Below are 21,537 nucleotides of genomic sequence, written 5' to 3'. Positions count from 1 at the left end.
GTACATTTACAGCACTGTAAGTACAGTAGTATTTGCAGTAATTCCCTTTACTGAAGTACAGTTGTATTTACAGAACTTCCCTTTATCTACAGTACTGTAAGAACATTCACTGTACTATAGTTCAGTAGTGTTTACAGTACTATAAGTATAGTAGTATTTACAGTACTGTACTGTAAGTACAGTAGTATTTATAATACCGTATTATAAATACAGTAGTATTTACAGTACTGTACTATAAGTATAGTAGTATTTACAGTACTGTACTGTAAATACAGTAGTATTTACAGTATTGTACTGTGAGTACACTAGTGTTATAGTACTGAAGGACAGTAGTATTTACTATATTGTAGGTACAGTAGTATTCAAAGTACTGTAAGTACAGTAGTATTTACAGTACTGTAAGTACAGTAGTACTTACAGTAGTGTAATTAATTCAAAGTTGTTGTATTCAAAGTACTGTAAGTACAGTAGTATTTACAGTACTGTTAGTAATTCAAAGTTGTTATATTCAAAGTACTGTAAGTTCAGTAGTATTTACAGTACTGTTAGTAATTCAAAGTTGTTATATTCAAAGTACTGTAAGTTCAGTAGTATTTACAGTACTGTTAGTACAGTACTGTTAATATTACTGTAAATACGGTTGTATTTACAGTAGTATTAACAGTATTGTACTGTAAGTACAATAGTATCTACAGTACTGTAATTACTGTAATACTGTTACTACAGTAATACAATTACTACTGTTAATACTGTAAGTAGAGTAGTATTTACAGTACTGTAAGTACAGTAGTACTTACAGTAGTGTAATTAATTCAAAGTTGTTGTATTCAAAGTACTGTAAGTACAGTAGTATTTACAGTACTGTTAGTAATTCAAAGTTGTTATATTCAAAGTACTGTAAGTTCAGTAGTATTTACAGTACTGTTAGTAATTCAAAGTTGTTATATTCAAAGTACTGTAAGTTCAGTAGTATTTACAGTACTGTTAGTACAGTACTGTTAATATTACTGTAAATACGGTTGTATTTACAGTAGTATTAACAGTATTGTACTGTAAGTACAATAGTATCTACAGTACTGTAATTACTGTAATACTGTTACTACAGTAATACAATTACTACTGTTAATACTGAAAGTAGAGTAGTACAGTCAATACTGTAAGTAGAGTAGTACAGTCAATACTGTAAGTATTATATTATATTGTAATACTGTAAGTACAGTATGACAGTACTGTAAATACTTTAAGTACTGTATTACAAGTAAAATTATAAGTACTGTATTACAGACATTGCTCGAGTTACAGTATTAAATCTACTACTGTATTTACAGTAATATAATTTAAAGATTTTAAATTCGTTTTGCACTTTTAACTGTAACTTAAACTTGAGATTTACTGTATTTACACTATTTTCGGTTTCACTGCATTGTCACTTTATGAGATTTTACTGTACTGACAAATTGACAGTTTCCACTGTATTGAGAGTTTGACAGTATTGCCAATTTGACAATTTCCACTGTATTGATAGTTTGACAGTTTCTACTGTCTTGAGACTTTTTTTGCATTAACAGTTGCTTACTTTATTGACTGTTCTTTCTGTATTTTTGTCAATTTTACATTTTTCACTGTTTTGTCAATTTCTACTGCATTGACAATTGAAAAGTTTCAACTGCTTTGATATTTTGACAGTTTCGACTGTATTGTCTGTCAAATTGAAAATTTTTACTGTATTGATAGTTTGACAGTTTCTACTGTATTGACAGTTGAACAGTTTCTACTGTATTGACAGTTGAATAGTTTCTACTGTATTGACAGTTGGACAGTTTCTACTGCATTGACAGTTGGACAGTTTCTACTGTATCGACAGTTAGACACTTTCTACTGTATTGACCACTTTGACATTTTCTACTACATTGATCGCTTTGACAGTATCTACTACATTGACCGCTTTTGACAGTATCTACTGTACATTGACCGTTTTTTTGACAGTTTCTACGACATTGACAATTTATCGTGTTTTTTTCCCTAATAATAACAGATTCGTCTTTTTTTACATTATTGCAATTCTTTCAGTTCCTATTGAACTCACACATTTTTTTTACAACACTGTCAATAATTATCTTCCACGAGTTTCACTTCGACAGTTTTTACTGTATTTACAATTTGTACTGAGAATTAAATAAAAAAGAAAATCTTCAACTTGTAAATATTGACAATTTTTTTTGTTCTTTTTAATTGAAAAGAAATTAAGAGCATTGTTCACTCAAAAAATGAAAAATTGTCTTTTTTTTCCTTAGAAATGAGAATTTTTTTCTGAATTACATTTTTTTGGAATTAAAAGACAATTTTTGTTTTCTAAATTAAATAACAGTTTTTTTTTCATTTAATAAAAATGAAATTATGATTTTTTAGAAGTAAAAGAAAAGAAATTAATTCTCACTTGACTTGCCATTGTGATTTGTTGAATTAAACGTGACACGTCATTGTGTATTTGTTCGATAAAAGTTGGCTATACTGTTGACAAACTCCTGACGCTATAATTGCACCTGGAAGGCTTGCGTTGCATTGGGCATTATAAATGGATTTGTTTGTGCGGCCTGACGAAGATTGCGCGCCGCAATTTCTGCCCATTCGGCGTCAAATGGGTCTGAGGGACCGCGTGGCGACGGTTGACTGCCCAATGAGAGAGCGCGGGAATGAAGGGGCGGAGCCCGCCTTGGACTCGATGGTACCGGCGGCACCGATTGCACTGTTGGTGGGGGAACTGACCCCGTTACACTGCCCAACCATTGTTCTGGTTTTGGTAATTCACCAGACGCCTGGACTGGTTCCACCTGAACAAAAATCAATTTTTTAATTTGATTTTCGCGCCAAACCCCCTTCCAAAAAAAAAATAATTTTTGTTTGCAAACTTACATTCGCTAGAGACTGATTGGCCATGGTGGTGATTTGACTCACTTCGCAGGCATTTGACGATTGCGCTGACGACACTGAAGTGACACTGGCATTCGGTGAACTCGTCACAGATGCTGTGATTGGATTCACAGGAACTGGAGATCTGTTTAATAATGATGATGACGATGGTGGTGGTAGTGGTGCACCGCTACTTAATGACGATGTTGACGCTGTACTGAATGCGGGACTTGCTGCCGATGTACCAAATACTGATGTACTGCCGGTAATTGGCGCTGGTGAACTCATAACAACTGATGATGACGAGACACCTGTCCTCGTTAAAACTGGACTCAAATTACAACTTCTATTTAATATTGGCGTGAGTCTATTGTTTGTCGCCAGAATTGGCGATGATGACAATTCATGTTGTGTTGTAATGTCATAATTTTGCTCTGAACCATTTTGTAGTTTTATATCGTCGAGTGAATTGCTATTCGTTACTGAAAATTAAAGAATTTAGTTAGTAGAGAACAAAAAAAAAGAGAGGGGAAAATATTTACAGAAAAGGGAAATTTTTTTTGTAGGAATAATTTTGCCATTGAAAAGAAACAATATGTGGAAAAATAATTGAAAAATATTTATATTTGGAAATTTTGTGATGAAAAGAAAATTCGAGGTGGAGAAATTTTGAGGTTAGAATGATTGTAATTCAAGTTATCAGCATTTTTGGATCTTGCCATCGAGCAGAAACCATAGCATTAACAACCTAAAAGATTGAACCATATTTGCAGTTTTTACAGACAAAATAAAAATCGAGGTGGAGAACTTTGAGGTTAGGGCAGTTTTAATTTAAATTGTGTATGTTCTTCGACTCTTGCCAACACATAGAATCAACTTCTTTAATAAACAACGAGAAAGGACGATTTTTGTGGTTTTTACAGGTATAAGAAAATTCGAGATGAAAGACTTATAGGTTAAAATTATAGTAATTAAAATTATATCCGTTCTATTTTGTTCTTGCCATCGAGTAGAGTAGGTAGCAAAAACAATTTGAGAGAAAGAACTATTTTTGTTGTTTTTACAGACAAAATAAAAGTCGAGGTGAAGTATTTGGAGGTTAGAATCATTGCAACTCAAATTTGGCACGCTTTTTCATTCTTGCCATCGAGTAGAACGAGTAGCAGTAACTAACAAACTATACAAAAAATATTCTTTCCTTTTACGGACAAAATAAAAATCGAGGTGGAGGATTTTGAGGTTAGAATTATTTTAATTTAAATTATATAAGTTCTATTTCATCCTTGCCATTCAATAGAGTAAGTAGCTTCAACAAACTAAAAGAAATAACCATATTTGTAGTTTTTACAGGCAAAATAAAAATCGAGGTGGAGAATTTCGAGGTTAGAATAATTGTAACGAAAGTTATGTGCATTTTTGTATTCTTGCCATCGAGTAGAGTCCGTAGCATTACCAAACTAAGAGAAATAACTTTATTTGTAGTTTTTACAGAAAAAATAAAATTCGAGGTGGAGAATTTTGAGGTTAGAATCATTGTAACTCAAGTTTGGCAAGTTTTTTCATTCTTGCCATCGAGTAGAACTTGTAGCATCAACAACCTAAGAGAAAGAACCATATTTATGGTTTTTATAGAAAAAATTAAATTCGAGGTGGAGAATTTCGAGGTTAGAATAATAGTAATTCAAGTCATGCGCATTTTTGAATTCTTGCCATCGAGTAGAGTCCGAAGCATTAACAACCTAAAAAATTGAACTATATTTGCAGTTTTTACAAACAAAATAAAAATCGAGGTGGAGAATTTCGAGGTTAGAATAATTGTAACGAAAGTTATGCCCATTTTTGTATTCTTGCCATCGAGTAGAGTCCGTAGCATTAACAAACTATGAAAAATATAAATATTTGTAGTTTTTACAGATGAAATAAAATTCGAGGTGGAGAATTTCGAGGTTAGAATAATTGTAACGAAAGTTATGCGCATTTTTGTATTCTTGCCATCGAGTAGAGTCCGTAGCATTAACAAACTAAGATAAATAACCATATTTGTAGTTTTTACAGAAAAAATAAAATTCGAGGTAGAGAATTTTGAGGTTAGAATAATTGTAACTAAAGGTACGCGCATTTTAGTATTCTTGCCACCGAGTAGAGTCCGTAGCATCAACAAACTAAGAAAAATATAAGTATTTGTAGTTTTTACAGATAAAATAAAATTTGAGGTGGAGAATTTTGAGGTTAGAATAATTGTAACGAAAGTTATGCGCATTTTTGTATTCTTGCCATCGAGTAGAGTCCGTAGCATTAACAAACTATGAAAAATATAAATATTTGCAGTTTTTACAGATAAAATAAAATTCGAGGTGGATAATTTCGAGGTTAGAATTATTCTAACTAAAGTTACGAACATTTTTCAACTCTTGCCACCGAGTAGAATCAATAACACCAAAAAACTAACAAATCAAAAAATATTTCTTCAATCTAGAGAAAAAATAAAATTCGAGGTGGAGTATTTTCAGGTTATGTTAACTTTTATCCAAATTATCATAATTTTTCTCGAATTTCTACTAATTAAAACTAATAAATTTAGTAATTTAAGAATTCTATCAATAACTGCTTTCACAAAAGGAAAAAAACAATTCTATACAAAATTTGAATTTTATTTCAATTTTAATCCATTGTAAACACAATTTCCCAATTCTTGCCATTGATTAGAAGCCAAAAACTCAATAATCTGATGAAACTAAAAACATGTCTAAACCATAGGGGCAAAAAATTATTCGAGGTGATGAAATTTCGAGGTAAATGAAACTAGAACAAAAAAACACCTGTTCTTTCGCAATAAGAAAAGCCCAAGGAAACAAAAAAATCAATCTCGACAATTTAAGAAACATATAAACAAAAAATCACGAGAATCAGAATTTTTCTTTGAAGCGTATAAAATTGAGATTAGACAACACAAAAATTTTTAAAGTATAACAAACCTTGAAGCGTTGAAGTCGTGGTGCTTGTGAAGAGTTGTTTCGCAACCGTACTCGTCACAGCAATCATAGTCGTTGGTCCAAAATCATCATTACTCGATAAAAGACTAAGACCTTGTGTGACTTGTTGACACATGGCTGACAAACTTTCATGGCCACTCGGCGATATCTCCGGTATGGGGCTCACTATAAAATTAATTCCAAAAGAAAGAAATATTATTTTAAAAATTTTTCCTAAAAATCATCATGCAATAAAGAGAACAAAAAAAATACTATTTTCCATATTTCTAGTACTTTATAATTTTTTCTTATTTACATATATTTATATATTTATTTATTATAATTGTGCTGCACAGTGCTGATGCCTACAAAAAAAACATGCTTCACGACACAGAGTGCTGGTGATATAAAATATAACCATTGTTTATCCCTTTAAAATTATAAAATAAAAAAAATACAAATTATTTTTATTCTCTTTAAATTATTTAACAAAATTTAATTTATGTTCTTCATTATTTAATATATCAATTTTTACGACGATAGAAGTAATATACTTCCATGTAACAAAAAAAATCGAAAACAGATTGACAAGTTAATCGATAGTATCGTATTCTCAACAAATCTTATAATATATCGATTAATCGACATAAACATTTAAATATCGATTTATTAAAACGAACGATTAAATATCGATTTATCGAAACAAACGTTTAAATATCGATTTATTGAAACAAACGATTAAATATCGATTTATTGAAACAAACGTTTATATATCGATTTATCGAAATAATCGATTTATCGAAATGAACGTTTAAATATCAATCGATTTATCAAAACAAACGTTTATATATCGATTGATCGAAATAATTGATTTATCGAAACGAACGTTCAAATATCAATCGATTTCTCGAGACGAACGTTTAAGCATTCGATTAAAAGAAAAAATCATTAAAATATCGATTTATCGAAATAATCGATTAAATATCAATTTATCGAGTACTTGATAATTTCAACAACAAAAAATTAATTTGAAAAAAATTTTTTTTTTTTTTAATTTTACTGCTACTTCTAAACTACTGGGACCTACAGAACATGTATTGAAACTTCGGGAGCGATTTTAAAAAAATGAAAATAATCATTAAAATCGCCAGTTGAAGTATTTAGTATAGAAAAAAAACTAAATAAAAACTTAAAAAGGGTGGCAAGCAGGCATATATTAATATTGACGAATGAAATTTGGTAATGACCTTCGTCATATCCATCGAATTCTGTTTGTCACAGGAACACCAACAAAAAAATTATTTTTTTTTATATTAAACAATTTATTCAAATTTTAATTGCTTCTGTTTTTTTTAAATATTCTTTGACAAATCAAAAATAAACAGGTATTTTTTTCATGATTTATAATAAAAAAAAATATTAGAAATTAGAAAATTTAAAAAAAAATTATGAATAAAAAATTTTAAAATATACACATTTTGTTTGTTATATGCTTTTTTTCTATAACAAATTTCGTTTGTCTGATCTAAATTAAGCAATTTTTTTCTCCTTTTTATTTATAAAAAATAGAAAATTGTTAATTGTTAAAAATTTTTTATTAAGAACTAGGAAATATACTCATTTTATGCATAATTCTTATTTCTCAATAACAAAATATTGTTTACAAACTCATTTTTTTCTTTTGGGAAGAAAATAATTAGATATTCTCGTTTCTTAATATATTTTTCTAGAAAATTCTCAATTTTCATAAGGAAAGAATAGAAATAGAATTTTCAATTCTATTTCTTAATTTCAATTGTTTTACCAAAATTCAGTTTTTTAAAAATAAAGAAAAAAAATGTTTAAATAAATTATATTTGTCAATTGGAAAATTTAATTGAAAATGAAACTAAAAATTTTTGTATTTTTAGAAAATACAGGAAAATATTTTATTGAAAAAAATGTTCTGTTAAATTTATTTACAAATATCTTTAATTGTAAAATTATTCGAAAACAATAATTTCTTTTTAAAATTTTTAAAAATATTTAATTATTATTATTTTTCCATAGGAATTAAAATTCTTTAAAACATTCAAATTAAAACCTTTTTGAAAATAATCAACTTTAAAAATATTGTTATAAAACATAAAGAGGATCGAGTGTTAAAATTATTATTTTATATTATTAAAATATTGTCACTGTAACTTCTTAAAATTTATTTTCATATTCTATTATTATCTAAAATTTAAACTAAAATTCATTTTAAAATCAATTTTTATTAGAAAATTCTACGAGAATTCAATTATTTAAATACAACAGTAAATTATTTATTAAATAATTGAATGTTTCTTAAAATTTAATTCTTATAAAGAATTTTGTTAACAAATTTTTAAATAATTGAATTTTTTTGACAAATTTAAATACAATTTTTTAGAATATTTAAATTTTTCAAAGAATTCAATTAAAATTGTATTAAAAATAATTGAATCCTTGTCAAAAATTTTATTATTTTTGAAAATAATTGAATTATTAAGAAGAAACTTACAAAAAATTTTTAAATAATTGAATTCCTGTAAAATTTTTATTATTTGTGAAAATAATTAAATGTTTGCAAAGAATTTTATTAAAATTGTTTTTTAATAATTGAATTATTTTGGGTAATTTTATTAAAATAGTAAATATTGAAAATCATTGAAATGAGGTCAATTTTTAAAAATAATTGAAATTTTGACAAAAATTTTATTAAAATTTTTGAAAACAATAATTGAATTTTGAAAAAGAATTTTTTATTTATAAAGATAATAATTGGGATTTTGTCAAAATTTTTTCGTAAATTTTAAAAATAATTAAATTTTATGACAAGAATTTTATTACCTACTTTTGAAAATAATTGATTTTTTTGCGAAGAATTTTAGTAAAAATTTTGAATGTAATTTATTTCTTGCTATGAATCTTATTAATTTATGAAAATAATTAAATTTCTGATATAAAAAAATTAATAATTTTTGAAAAATAATTAAATTCTTACTAAGAATTTTATTAATTTTTAAAAATAATTTTTTCCCTGCTAAGAATTTTTTATTTTCTGAAAATAATTGAATTCCTGTGAATTAATTTTATTACTTTTTTTTGCAAATAATTGAATTTCTGCAAAGAATTTTTTTAAAAGTTTTGAAAATAATTAAAATTCTTGCGATGTGTTTTATTATTTATGAAAATAATTGAATTATTGCAAATAATTTTATAAAAAATTTCAGCAAATTCTATTTTTAATAATTCGATTCCTATGAAATTTTCATTATTTTAGAAAATATAATTGAATATTCGTGTAGAATTCAAATTTGTTTTTAAACAATTGTATTCTTTTGGGAAATTTTATTAAATTGAATTCTCGTAAAGAATTTTATTAACAAATTTTTAAATAATTGAATTCTTTTGGTGAATTTTAATAAATTTTTTTTAGTTTTTAGAATAGTTACATTTTTCAAGGAATTCAATTAAAATTGTATTAAAAATAATTAAAATTCTGCGATGAGTATTTTATTATTTTTGAAAAAAAATGAATATAATAATTTATAAATAATTGAATTCCTGTGAAATTTTTATTATTTATGAAAATAATTAAATGATTGGGTGCAATTTTATTAAAATTGTTTTTAAATAATTGAATTCTTTTGGGTAATTTTATGAAAATAGATATTAAGAATCATTGAAATGAGGAAAATTTTTGAAAATAATTGAATTTTGAAGCGTTTTTTTTATTTTTTAAAATTTTTTAAATTTTTTTATAAAGATAATAATTCGGATTTTGTCGAGATTTTTTTGGTAATTTAACATAATTGTGCGTAAGCGCACGAATTGTTGCTAGTTTTTAAAAAAAATGTATCAAATTTTTATTTTCTAAACAAAAGAGAATTTAAAAAAAAATTTCTTTTTATTTAGTATTTTTTTGGAAAATTTAAAAAAAAATTTTGTTTCTCGAAAATAATTTAGAAAAATTGGCAAATTTCAGAAACTCACCCGGTGGTTTTAGAGGTAAAAGATGCGACAATGCTGGCATTCGAGAGAGATCCGTGGGTTCTAAACTGTGACTTCGCGTGCGTTCTAAATTGCTAGGAAGATCATTAATACGTAAACTGAGCTGTCGTTTAAATGGTGAGGCTTGATTTAATTGATTAAATCCACGAAATGATCCTTGTCTTTCCAGCATTGATGGCGTCGCGTGGGGCCTTTCAATTGCAAATGGATTGTAGACAGGCTTCACTGGAGGAACGTCTAGAAAATTAAAAATATATTATTTTTATTTTACTTTCTTTTTTTTATATTTTTAAATTACACGTGAATAAAAAATTACGTACGAATTATATATTTGTAATCGATATAAAATAAAAGTGAGACAAGCCATGCTTTCGACGCTTTCGACAAGTCATGGAACAAAACGGAAACTGAAAAATAGCTGAGTCATTGAGAAATTAGTCTCGAAGCATCACGTGACTAGTGAGTCTGCAACGTGGCTTTATTTTAACCGCGAAATAAAAATAAATTTAAAGTAAGAAGCACTTGTAAATTTCAACAAAAATAATTTCTAATTTTTAATTTTTTTACATTTTTCATTCACTTATATTGTTTTTATTTTATATTTTTATTTTTACGATTTTTATTATTTTTTAACATTTTTACTTAGATTGTCTTTATTTTATGTGAAATTATTTTTATTTTACATTTTTTTGCATTTTTGATTCACTTATATATTGTTTTTATTTTATATTTTTATTTTTATGATTTTTATTAATTTTTAACATTTTTACTTAAATTGTTTTTATTTTATGTTTTTATTTTTACATTTTTATGTTTTTTTTAACATTTTTGTATACTTACATATTTTTTAAAGTAAAAATAAAAAAATTTAAACATGAAGAAAGTAAAATTAAAAAAGTATAGAAATAAAAAATGTAAAACTTCTAAGAGTAAAAGTAAACAAAGTAAAATTGAAGAAAGTATAAAAATAAAAAAGTAAAATAAGCAAAATAAAAATATAAAAATACAAAAACTTTTCTTTTTCGAATTTTTTACTCTTTTATTTTTATAATTTTCGCAAAATTTTACATTCTTTCTTTATTATTTTTACATTTCAAAAATTGTTCTCTGTTTAATCTTTGATTCTTCACGCTTATTTAAATAAATAAAATTTTTTTTATTTTTTTTTATTTACTAAATTTTTTCTTCTTTTGTTTTTATATTTACAATTTTTAATTTTTACACTTATCATATATTTACTTTTTTTGAAATTTAATTATATTTTAAAGTATAAGTAGTTTTACTTTTTATTTTTCCTTTCTTTTATTTTGTATATTTCAATTTTTTAATTTTTATTTTACTTTCACTAAAATTAATCTAATTTTTTTTATTATTTCCTTGTTTACTTTAAATTTTAGTATTTTTACATTGATTATTTTGCATTTTTATTTTTACTTTCTTTAATTTTGCTTTGTTTATTTTACCTTTTGAATTTTAACTTTCCTTACTTCTACTTTTTTTAATTTTACTTTACTTACATCAACTTTTTAAAATTTTACTTCATTTACTTCTACTTTTTCAATTTTACTTTGTTTATATTTACAATTTTTTATTCTGATTTTACATTTTTTAATTTCTTTATTCCTACTTTCTTCACCTTTCCTTTGTTTACTTTTACATTGTTTTTTAATTTTTACATTGTTTAATTCTGTTTTGTTTACTTTTATTTTTTACTGTTCTTTTGTTTATTTTAAATTTTTGTATTTTTACTTTGCTTAATTTTTCTTTTTGTTTTTTCTTTCTTTAATTTTGCTTTATTTACTTTTTCTTTTCCAATTTTTACTTTTTTTAATTATACTTTTTTAATTTTTTGATTTTACTTTTAATTTTTTTTAATTTAACTTTGTTTGTGTTTACAATTTTTTATTTTTTTTATTTTACTTTTATTAATTTTATTAAAACGTTTGTATTTATACATTGCTTAATTTAAAATTTTTTATTTTTATTACTTTTTTAAATTTTACTTTGTTTATGTTTACAATTTTTTAATTTTATTTTACATTTTTTAAGTTTTCTTTATTTTTATTTTGTTTCCCTTTTCAGTTTTACTTTTTTTTATTTTTACTTCAACTTGGTTTACATTTACATTGTATTTTTTTACCTTTTTTCATTCACTTTGTTTACATTTATTTTTTATATTTTTGCTTATTTATTATTCATTTGTATACTTTAAATTTTTATATTTTTACTTTCTTTATTCTTACTTTTTCAACTTCTTTTGTTATTCCTTTTACTTTTCAGTTTTACTTTGTTAATTTTTAATTTCTTTACTTTTACTTTGTTTACTTTCACATTGTTTCTTTTTATTTTTTTTAACTTGCTTAATTTTGTTTTGTCTAAATTTTTTTACTTTTGCTTTTTTTATTTTTGCTTTTTTATTTTTACTTTGTTTATATCCACTTATTTACTTTCACATTGTTTTTTTACTTCTTTACTTTTACATTTTTACTTTTTTTTTTACTTTTGCTTTTTTTCTTTTTACTTTTTTATTTTTACTTTTCCATATATTTATTTATACATGGTTTTTTTTTACTTTTTTAGTTTTACATTTTTACTTTTTTTTTACTTTTTTATTTTTACTTTTCCATATATTTATTTTTACATTGTTTCTTTTTACTTCTTTACTTTTACATTTTTACTTCTTTTTTACTTTCTTATTTTTACTTTTTTTATTTTTGCTTCTTTAATTTTTACTTTTCCATAAATTTATTTTTAGTTTATAATGATAAATTTATTTTACCTCCTTATAATTTAAATTCGCAAATACTATTTCGTATTTTGAGACTATTTTCTAAAAACAGAATTATTATTTCACAATTTATTGTATTTAGTCTCGGTGGGTAAAAAAATTTTTTAAAAAATAAAAAAAAATTGATAAAATAAACTCACCAACGGCACGTTCTCGTGAGTCCTGTAGCCTTTCGGTAAGGCTCGGTTGCCTGAAGCTGCCACTTCTTGTAAAAGTCGACGTCTTAGAGTCGAAGGTCATTGTAACTCCACATTCTTTGTCTCGACGTTGTTTCCTTTCTAAGCATGCAGCGAATGCACATCCCACTGCGTGACTCAGTCTTTCACCCTGTGAAAGGAATCGATAATTAATTGTATTGAAAACAAAAAAAAATTTTTTTTTAAATCGAATTATTGAGAAATTTTAGTTAACAGTGGTTTATCAATTCTTGCCACTTGGTAGAACACGATAAAACAAACAGTAAGCGAAAAAATTAATTTTTCTTTATTTTACGAACAAATGAAAATTTGAAGTGGAGGAAATTTGAGGTTATGTTCACTTGGGAAGTTGGAATGATGGTTTATCAATTCTTGCTATTGCGTAGAAAGTGATAAAGCAATCAGAAACTTAAAATAACAAATTTCAAGAATTTTACGAACAAATAAAAATTCGAAGTGGAAGGAATTTGAGGTTATGTTCATTTAAATAGTTAAGTCAGTAGTTTTTCAATTCTTGCCATTGCGTAGAAAGCGATAAAACAAACAAAAACAGAAAACAACAATTTTTGTAAATTTTACGAACAAATGAAAATTTGAAGTGAAGAAAATTTGAGGTTATGTTCACTTAGAGAAATAAATTAAATAAATAAAAAAATATTGTCTCTAATAAAGAAAATAATTCCAATGAAAATAACAAATTTTGATAATGTAAAAATATAAATGAATATTATTTTTAAATACAAAAAATAAAAAAAAATACAAAATACAAAAAAAAGAATTAAAAAAAAATTTTTTTTAATTATAAAGAATTCTGACTTACCGACTCTTTTAGAGCAAGAAACCCGTGACACATCCACCGTCGTGTGGTGCCATCTCGACAAATATAACTGAAACCCTTTTCGTGATTTCGATCTGGAGCACAAAATGAGACTTTTTCTATCGTTTGATCGACAAGTAAACCCTTTGTTTCATCCTCGACTACCCTTAAACCGTCGCCGGAAACGTGTAGGGTGGCCCTGATGGGTTTCCGTCTCGAATTCTGCAAAATCAATACTCAATCAGACGAGGCTTTCGTTTTAGCAGCAAAAAAGAAAAATAGCCTTGAAAAAATTCAATGAAAAGGAAAATGAAAATAAAAATATATTAAAATCTATTAAAAAAATATGTTAATAATAAATTATTGGTTAAATATTTTTATTTTGTTTATTTATTTTATTAAAAATTCAAAAAAATTATTTTAATAATTTATGGTATTTAACATTATTAATTAAATATTATATTTCAATAAATATTAATAATTATTTATAAATAATTTTTTTTTTTTTTTAATAATAATATAATGAATTAAACATTACATTTAAATGAATATTAATAATTAACAATAAAAATAATAATATTAATTAATTTAATGAAGTAAAATATTTTTATAATTGAATTATCAAATTAATATCAAAATCAATTTTATCCAAAATTCTGAATGATGAAAGAATTTAAATTTAGAATGACGTGAATGTTGCGTTTAAATTCGTAATTTTTCTCGGCTATTTGAATTCACGAACAACTTTGTGGGAGTCGTTCTAAAAATGAAAGTCAATTTTTGCACATGGAAGAACTCGAAAGCAAATGAAACAATTAAAAAATATTGTTCCTTTTTTTCATTACTGAAATCATTGAATTATTTTTTATCTAAATTGTAATTCATACTTTTGTTGCGGAAATAATAAAATTTAATTTGAAATTTATTTCATTAATTAAAAAAAAATTTTTTGTTTCATTTGTTACTTTTTGATTTAAAAAAAAAAAAAAAATTGTAAATGTAAAAAGTTAATATTAATAATTTACGTAAAGGGAAAAATTGTGCGAGACAAAAATTATTACTATATTATTATTTACAACAAGGATGAAAATAATTATTGATTTTCTTTTTCTTACCCTAAGAACCTTCAGGGCTTCCTCGCAAACCTGCATTCCCCTCGATTCGAAAACTTCAACGCAACCTAAGTACTGAAAAATAGAAAATCAATCAACTTTAATATTTAATTAAATAATTTTTTTTTCATTGTAAAAATACAAAATAGCTATTTTTTAAATTAATAATTATTTCTTTAACAAATTAATATACTGTTTCGAAATGGTTCACTGGTCAATTTTTGTCAAATGCAAAATTTATCGATTAATATAAATATCAATCGAAATGGCGCACCTCCAAACTTTTCAGGTGGTGCCACACCTCAAGAATTTATTAGCATAGAATTTCCATTAAAACTTTATATTTTTTGTTAAATTTTGCAAATATTTAAATATTGGAATGGCAAAAATTGTTTCACATTTTGAAAAAAACAAAATCAATGCGGTAAAGTTTGTTAAAATTGGAAGAAGTTGAAAAAAGTGAGGTTAGGTTTATGTAAAGTGAAAAAAATGAATATTTGAAAGTAAAAAAAAATTTTTATTTAGTTTGTTTTAAAAAATAAAAATTAAATTAAATGTCTAATAAAAAAATAAAATAATAATAATTAAAATTAAATTAAATAATAATAAAATAACAATAAAAAAAGGGAAAATAAAAATAAAAAGTAAAAATAAAAATGAAAAATATGGTGAAAAGTGAAATTAGATTTTCGTGAAAAAAGAAGAGAAAAAAAGTAGAGAAAACTTGAAAATAACAAAAATTCATTTGTGAAACAAAAAGAGTTTTCTAATTTAAATTTTTATTAATTTTTTTTCTCTTTTTACCTTAACGTGAAATTGACAAGTTGCCGATCTAACGGCACTTTCATCAGCTTGCCACTGATGCGGTTTACTCGATTCCGGAACATGTGGATCTTTCCTTCTTCGAAAACTCTCCCGAAAACTTCTCCTGAGACGCTCCATTCTTTTGCCCGGAGATCTCTCTCTTTTCTGTAACAAAAAAAAAAAAAAATTGGGAAAATTAATTAATAACGAATATAAATATTAAAAAAATTTTTATTATATTTTCAATTTTATTATTTTTCTATCATAACATTAAATATTTTCACACAAAAAACTATTTTTTTGGAAAAAAAATTTTTGAATAAAAAATATTTTTTACAACAAAAAACAAATTTTTTTCAAAAACAAAATTTTTATATAAAAAATATTTTTTAATAAACAAATATTAATTAAATATAATTTTTTTATTAATTAATAATTATTATTTATTTATTACTTAATTAAATATTATTTATTTAATAATTAATAATTATTATTTATTTATTACTTAATTAATTATTATTTATATATTAATTAACGATTATTAGTAACTTATTAATTAATTAATAATTATTATTAATAAACATTAATTAATAACGAATATAAATAAAAAACTATTTTTATGTAAACAAATTTTTTATATAAACAAATATTATTTAATTATTATTTATTAATCAATTATTAATTGTTATTATTTAATATTAATTCATAACCAATATAAATAAAATATAATTATATTTTTAATTTTATGTTTTTCTATCATAACATTAAATAATTTTGCACAAAAAACTATTTTTCTAAAAACAAAAGTTTTTATATAAAAAATATTTATATATAAACAATTTTGAATTGTTATTAATTAATTAATTAATAATAATTATTAATAAACATTAATTAATAACAATTATAAATAAAAAATTTATTTATGTTTATAATTTTACTTTTTTCTATCATAACATAAAATATTTTTAAACAAAGAACTATTTTTTTGTAAACGAAATTTTTATGTAAACAAAATTTTTATAGTAAAAATATTTTTGTATTAACAAATAAAAAATATTTTTACAGAAAAAACTATTTTTTTGTAAACAATATTATTTGTATATAAAAAATATTTTTATGAAAAAGAAATATTAGTTAATTATTATTCATTAATTAGTAAAGAATTGTTATTAATAAACATTAATTAAAAACGATTATAAATAAACGAAATTTTTTACAGTAAAACGAATTTTTATTTAAGAAAATTTTTATGTAAACAAATATTTTTTATACAAATATTTTTCATAACAAAATTTTTTTTATAGAAAATATTTTTTATAACAAATTATTTTTTATACAAAATATTTTTGATAACAAAATATTTTTATATAAATAAATTTCTATTTAATCAAAAAAAAAAGGATTTTTGTTGAGTTAAAAAATTATTTTTCTAATTAAATGAAATTTTCGCAATTCAAAATTGTCGAAAAAAAATAGTACAATCAAAAACACAAAAGAAATATAACACAGATCTTAATCTTGCCATCGAGAAGAATGCATAACAACAAGAAAAATGAAAAATTTTCCAAAATCTCGAAATTTATCGTCAAAAGAAAATTTGAGGTGGAGAAAATTCCTGTTTTTTCAGGTTATTTCAGTGTCCCCCCGACGACACTTGTTTAAATTAACAAATTTTTCTTCTATTTGTTTTTGGTCGCCGCACTATTTTAAAATATCACAAAAACACAATTATTTTAAATTATTAAAAATTACAGAAAAAGTAATAATTACGAAAAATAAATGCACCACCATCTCACGACTTTAAATTAACGATTTTATTATTAACAAAAAAAAACTGCTTTTTTCTTGTTATGAATTTTTTTTTTCAAATATAATGAATATTTTTTCACAGTAATTAGCGAATTGATTACTAATTAGAGCAATTAAAGTGAGGTTATGTAAACTGTGGATCGAAAAAGAGGGAGGGAGGAGGGGGGGGGAAAGGAAAATTGACAAATGCAAAACGTTATAACGAGAGACTGAGTTAATTACGTGGGTGAACGATTAGTCTCACGAGGGATGTAAAAAGAGGGAAAAAAATGTGAGAGGGTGGTTGGTGGTGGTGAAAATGACGAAATACAGTTTACGCTCCTCGTATGGTCATTTCTCGTATGTATCTGACACATAACAAACACAGGAGAGCTTCACAAGCCCTCGTGTCTCCTTCTGCACCACATGCGATAATAATATTAATAGATCACGTGTCTTCAGTCACATGCCTCGTATCGATTCTCCGTAGGGAATTAAAATCTCTCCAATACCAAACACACACACACACACACACACTCATCATTCACATTGCTCCTCTTGCAAAATTTGACTCTATAAACGATTCGTTAAAAAAAAAATTATTCACTAAATTATCAAAGAAATTCCCTTTGTGCAATTTGGGAAATTTTGTTTTTGCTGTAATTTTTTTCTCCCTCAAGGAAATTTAATATTTCCACCAGATTTTCAATGGTTCACTCGCCAATTTTCACTTCTCGAAAAAATTACCACTTTATGTTAATAATTACCAATTTTGTGGGTTGATAAACTTTCCAGGTGGTGCCACCTCGAAAAGTAAATATCAAAAATCCTCCCCCTCATTTTTCGGGAATATTAATAATTTTTCATGATTTGTTAATTCAGAGTAGCAAGATTTTGTCTGTCGAGAAAAAAAATTATTCCATTAAGAAACTTCGTGTTCAAAAAAATAAATAAAAAAGTGAGGTTAGGTTTGAGAGGTAAATTTTCTCAGATTAGAGATTTATTATTGCCAGGTATTTTACAGGTTCCCATAAGGTCCACGACCCTAGAATTAGTAATATGTCCATTTTCGGAGAGAACGAGAGAGAAAGAGAGAGAGAGAGAGAGAACGAAAGAGAGAAATAGAGAGAGAGAGAGAGAGGGAGACGTTGTCTCATAACGTCCGACTCGAGCCTGTGATCGAATCTTGAAGCCGGTTCCCAAAGATTCTTTTATATCAGAACCCTCCAAGGTCTCTCCCCTAATACCAAACCACGTATCTACCCCTCTAATAGGCACCCCTCGCGTAACCGTCAGGTCGAGACGCTTATATGTAGTATTACACTGAGAATTTCTTTTCTATTGCTCACTGTGCGACGAGTTAATATTAAACCATCCCCCTTCCCCCCAACAACTTTGTCATTTCTAAGAAAAGTCACCAATTTTCCCAGAAATTAACGAAAAACGTCATTTTCCCTCCACCTCGAATTTTAAATTTTCGATAAATTTTACAAAAGTGACTTAAAATATGTTTTTCTGAGACAAATAGAATTTTTGGGATGGCAAAAGTAGACAAAAGTTGTCATTTCTAAGAAAAGGCACCAATTTTCATGGAAATTAACGAAAAACATCATTTTTCCTCCACCTCGAATTTTAAATTTTCGATAAAATTTACAAAAGTGGCTAAAAATGTGGTTTCTTGAGACAAATACAATCTTTGGAATGGCAAAAGTAGACAAAAATAGTCATTTTTAGGAAAAGTCATCAATTTTCCTAGAAATTAACGAAAAACAACATTTTTCCACCACCTCAAATTTTAAATTTTCGATAAATCTTACAGAAGTGGCTAAAAATATGTTTTCTTAAGACAAATACAATCTTTGGGATGGCAAAAGTAGATGACAGTTTGAAAAAAAAATTTTCATTTTACTCCCGATGAGAATTTAACAATAAAAAATCCGAATTTTGAGGTTATTTTTGTAATTCGCTGTAATAGTAAGTAGTAATTTAGTGTATCGATTGTAATTTATACAATTTTTAAAATCGTAACGAAAGAGTCCGAAATTTACATATTTTACCAGAAAATTATCCACCTCGAGTTTTAAAATTGCGATAAATTTGAGAATATTTAACGAAAAATGTCCACATTGGTAGAAATGGCAAATACGGAATGGCAAAAATTGATAGCAAGTTAAGGAAATTTATTTCCCTCTGTAGAAAAGAAATTAGAGTAAAAAACATTTGTCAATTTTGAGGTTATTTTGTATTATTCGCTGTATTATTTGTAGCAATTTAGTGTATCGATTGTATTTTGAACAAATATTAGAGATTTGAATAAAACAAGAGAGACATTGATTCAAAAAGTCCGAATTTGACACATTTTAGCAGAAAATTGTCCACCTCAATTTTTAAAATTGCGATAAATTTGAGAATATTTGACGAAAAATGTCCACATTGGTAGCAATGAAAAATACGGAATGGCAAAAATTGGTAATAAGTTGTAAAAATTTATTCCCTTCTGTAGAAAAAAATTAAGTGAAAAATAAAATAATAAATATTGTAAATTTTGAGGTTAAGATTTTAAAGTGCTAGTTTTAACGTAAAAGTACTAAAGGGGCTAACATATATTAAATATAAATAAGTATTCTCATAAACTATAGCTCAAATTTGACCAATTTTACAAGGAAAATTTAATAATTTGCCTCAAATTCCCCACCTCGAGATTTAAAATGCCGATAAATTTGGCAAATCTCGACGAAAAATGTTCAAAATCGTCTCAATGGATTCTACGGGATGGCAAGAATCGACTAGAAATTAAGAAAAAAATTTTCTTGTTTAGAAACAAAAATAGAATGTAAAAAACGTTTCAATTTTGAGGTTATGTAGGTTATCAAATGGTTTGACGGGAAAATAGTGAAAGGGGGGGGGGTAATATTCATTAAAGGTACTTGAAAAAATACCTTTATTAGTCCACAATTGACACAGAATACAAGAAGATTTTCAAATTTTGACAAAAATTCTCCACCTCGAGATTTAAAATGCCGATAAATTTGACAAATCTCAATGAAAAATGTTCAAAATCATCTCAATGGATTCTACGAGATGGCAGAATTTGGCTAGAAATTGCAAAAGCTTATTTCCTTGACTAGAAATAAAAGAAAAATAGAAATACCATTGAATATTGAGGTTATGTAGGTCTAAAAAATAGTTTTTCTACGAAACACACGTTCGAGGTTAAAATTCAATGAATGTAAACAACTGTCCTTAGAAAACAGATAAGAAAATTAGATTCGATCAGAATATTTCTAATTTTCCCTTTAAAAAAAATCCCCCAACTCGAAATTTAAAATAACAATAAATTCTTCAAATCTCAATGAAAAATCATCAAAATCATCTCAATCGAGTCTACAGAATGGCAAAAATTGATTCTAAATTACAAAAATTTATTTCCCTAGGTACTAAATAATATTTTTTAAAAATTCTAATTTTGAGGTTAAGTAAAAAAAAATATGTCAATTCTAACACGAACAATAGTGAGAAAAAATTAATAATAACCAACAAAGTATATTATCATAATTTTTTTCTTTCAAGGTTCCAGTGAATTGCACATTTATTTTAAACTCATTTTCTGTTGTTTTTTTTCTATTTCTTCTTTTTTGTTTAATAAAAAATCTCGTTAAAGGAGAAAAATAATGGATTGAAAAAAAATAAACAAGTAATTAACAAACGTGCAAAAGTTGTGATTCTCAGCATTGTATACAATTTAATGACACATGAAATCATTGAGGCGAGCGAACGATTCACAATAAAAATTCAAGAGACAATTTTTTTCTTCTTCTTCGGCTCGTTTATTTTTATCTTCCATTATTTAATCTCGTTTTATACATAAAGATTGTGTCGATGTTACTAAAAATAAAATTTCTTCGATGGAAGGGAATAAAATTGATTTATTGAAAAAAATTTTTTTTTTAATATTTAACGATTTTTTTTATTTCTTTAGTTTTATTTATTGATTTTTATTTATTTTTTTCTATTTATTGTCTTTTTATTTATTGTTCTCTATTTATACTAATTTTTATATTTTAATTCACTGGTTTTATTTATTTTTATTTATTTTTATTTATTCATATGATTATTTAGTTTATTTATTTTT

The 21,537-nt window shown here is 24.9% G+C and overlaps 1 protein-coding gene across 2 annotated transcripts in view; it reads right to left on the bottom strand.

Annotated features, from left to right (window-relative positions):
* Window positions 1-2,319: 2,319 nt before the first annotated feature.
* LOC122504010 (protein numb) overlaps window positions 2,320-21,537 on the bottom strand; it is a 147,306-nt gene continuing 128,088 nt past the window's right edge. For both annotated transcript variants that reach the window (XM_043614831.1, XM_043614830.1), the window contains 8 exons: window positions 15,618-15,782; window positions 14,817-14,888; window positions 13,705-13,923; window positions 12,828-13,014; window positions 9,882-10,136; window positions 5,886-6,068; window positions 2,914-3,392; window positions 2,320-2,831 (listed from right to left, as the gene is read on the bottom strand). In XM_043614831.1, coding sequence (XP_043470766.1) covers window positions 2,532-2,831; window positions 2,914-3,392; window positions 5,886-6,068; window positions 9,882-10,136; window positions 12,828-13,014; window positions 13,705-13,923; window positions 14,817-14,888; window positions 15,618-15,755 — 1,833 coding nt within the window. In that variant the 5' untranslated portion in view covers window positions 15,756-15,782 and the 3' untranslated portion in view covers window positions 2,320-2,531. The remainder of the gene's footprint in view (window positions 2,832-2,913; window positions 3,393-5,885; window positions 6,069-9,881; window positions 10,137-12,827; window positions 13,015-13,704; window positions 13,924-14,816; window positions 14,889-15,617; window positions 15,783-21,537) is intronic.

This window comes from Leptopilina heterotoma, unplaced genomic scaffold, assembly GCF_015476425.1.
Source record: "Leptopilina heterotoma isolate Lh14 unplaced genomic scaffold, ASM1547642v1 Lhet_275, whole genome shotgun sequence".
Lineage (NCBI taxonomy): Eukaryota > Metazoa > Arthropoda > Insecta > Hymenoptera > Figitidae > Leptopilina > Leptopilina heterotoma.
Note: the sequence above shows the minus strand (reverse complement) of the source record. Positions and strands in the feature narration are given on the sequence as shown.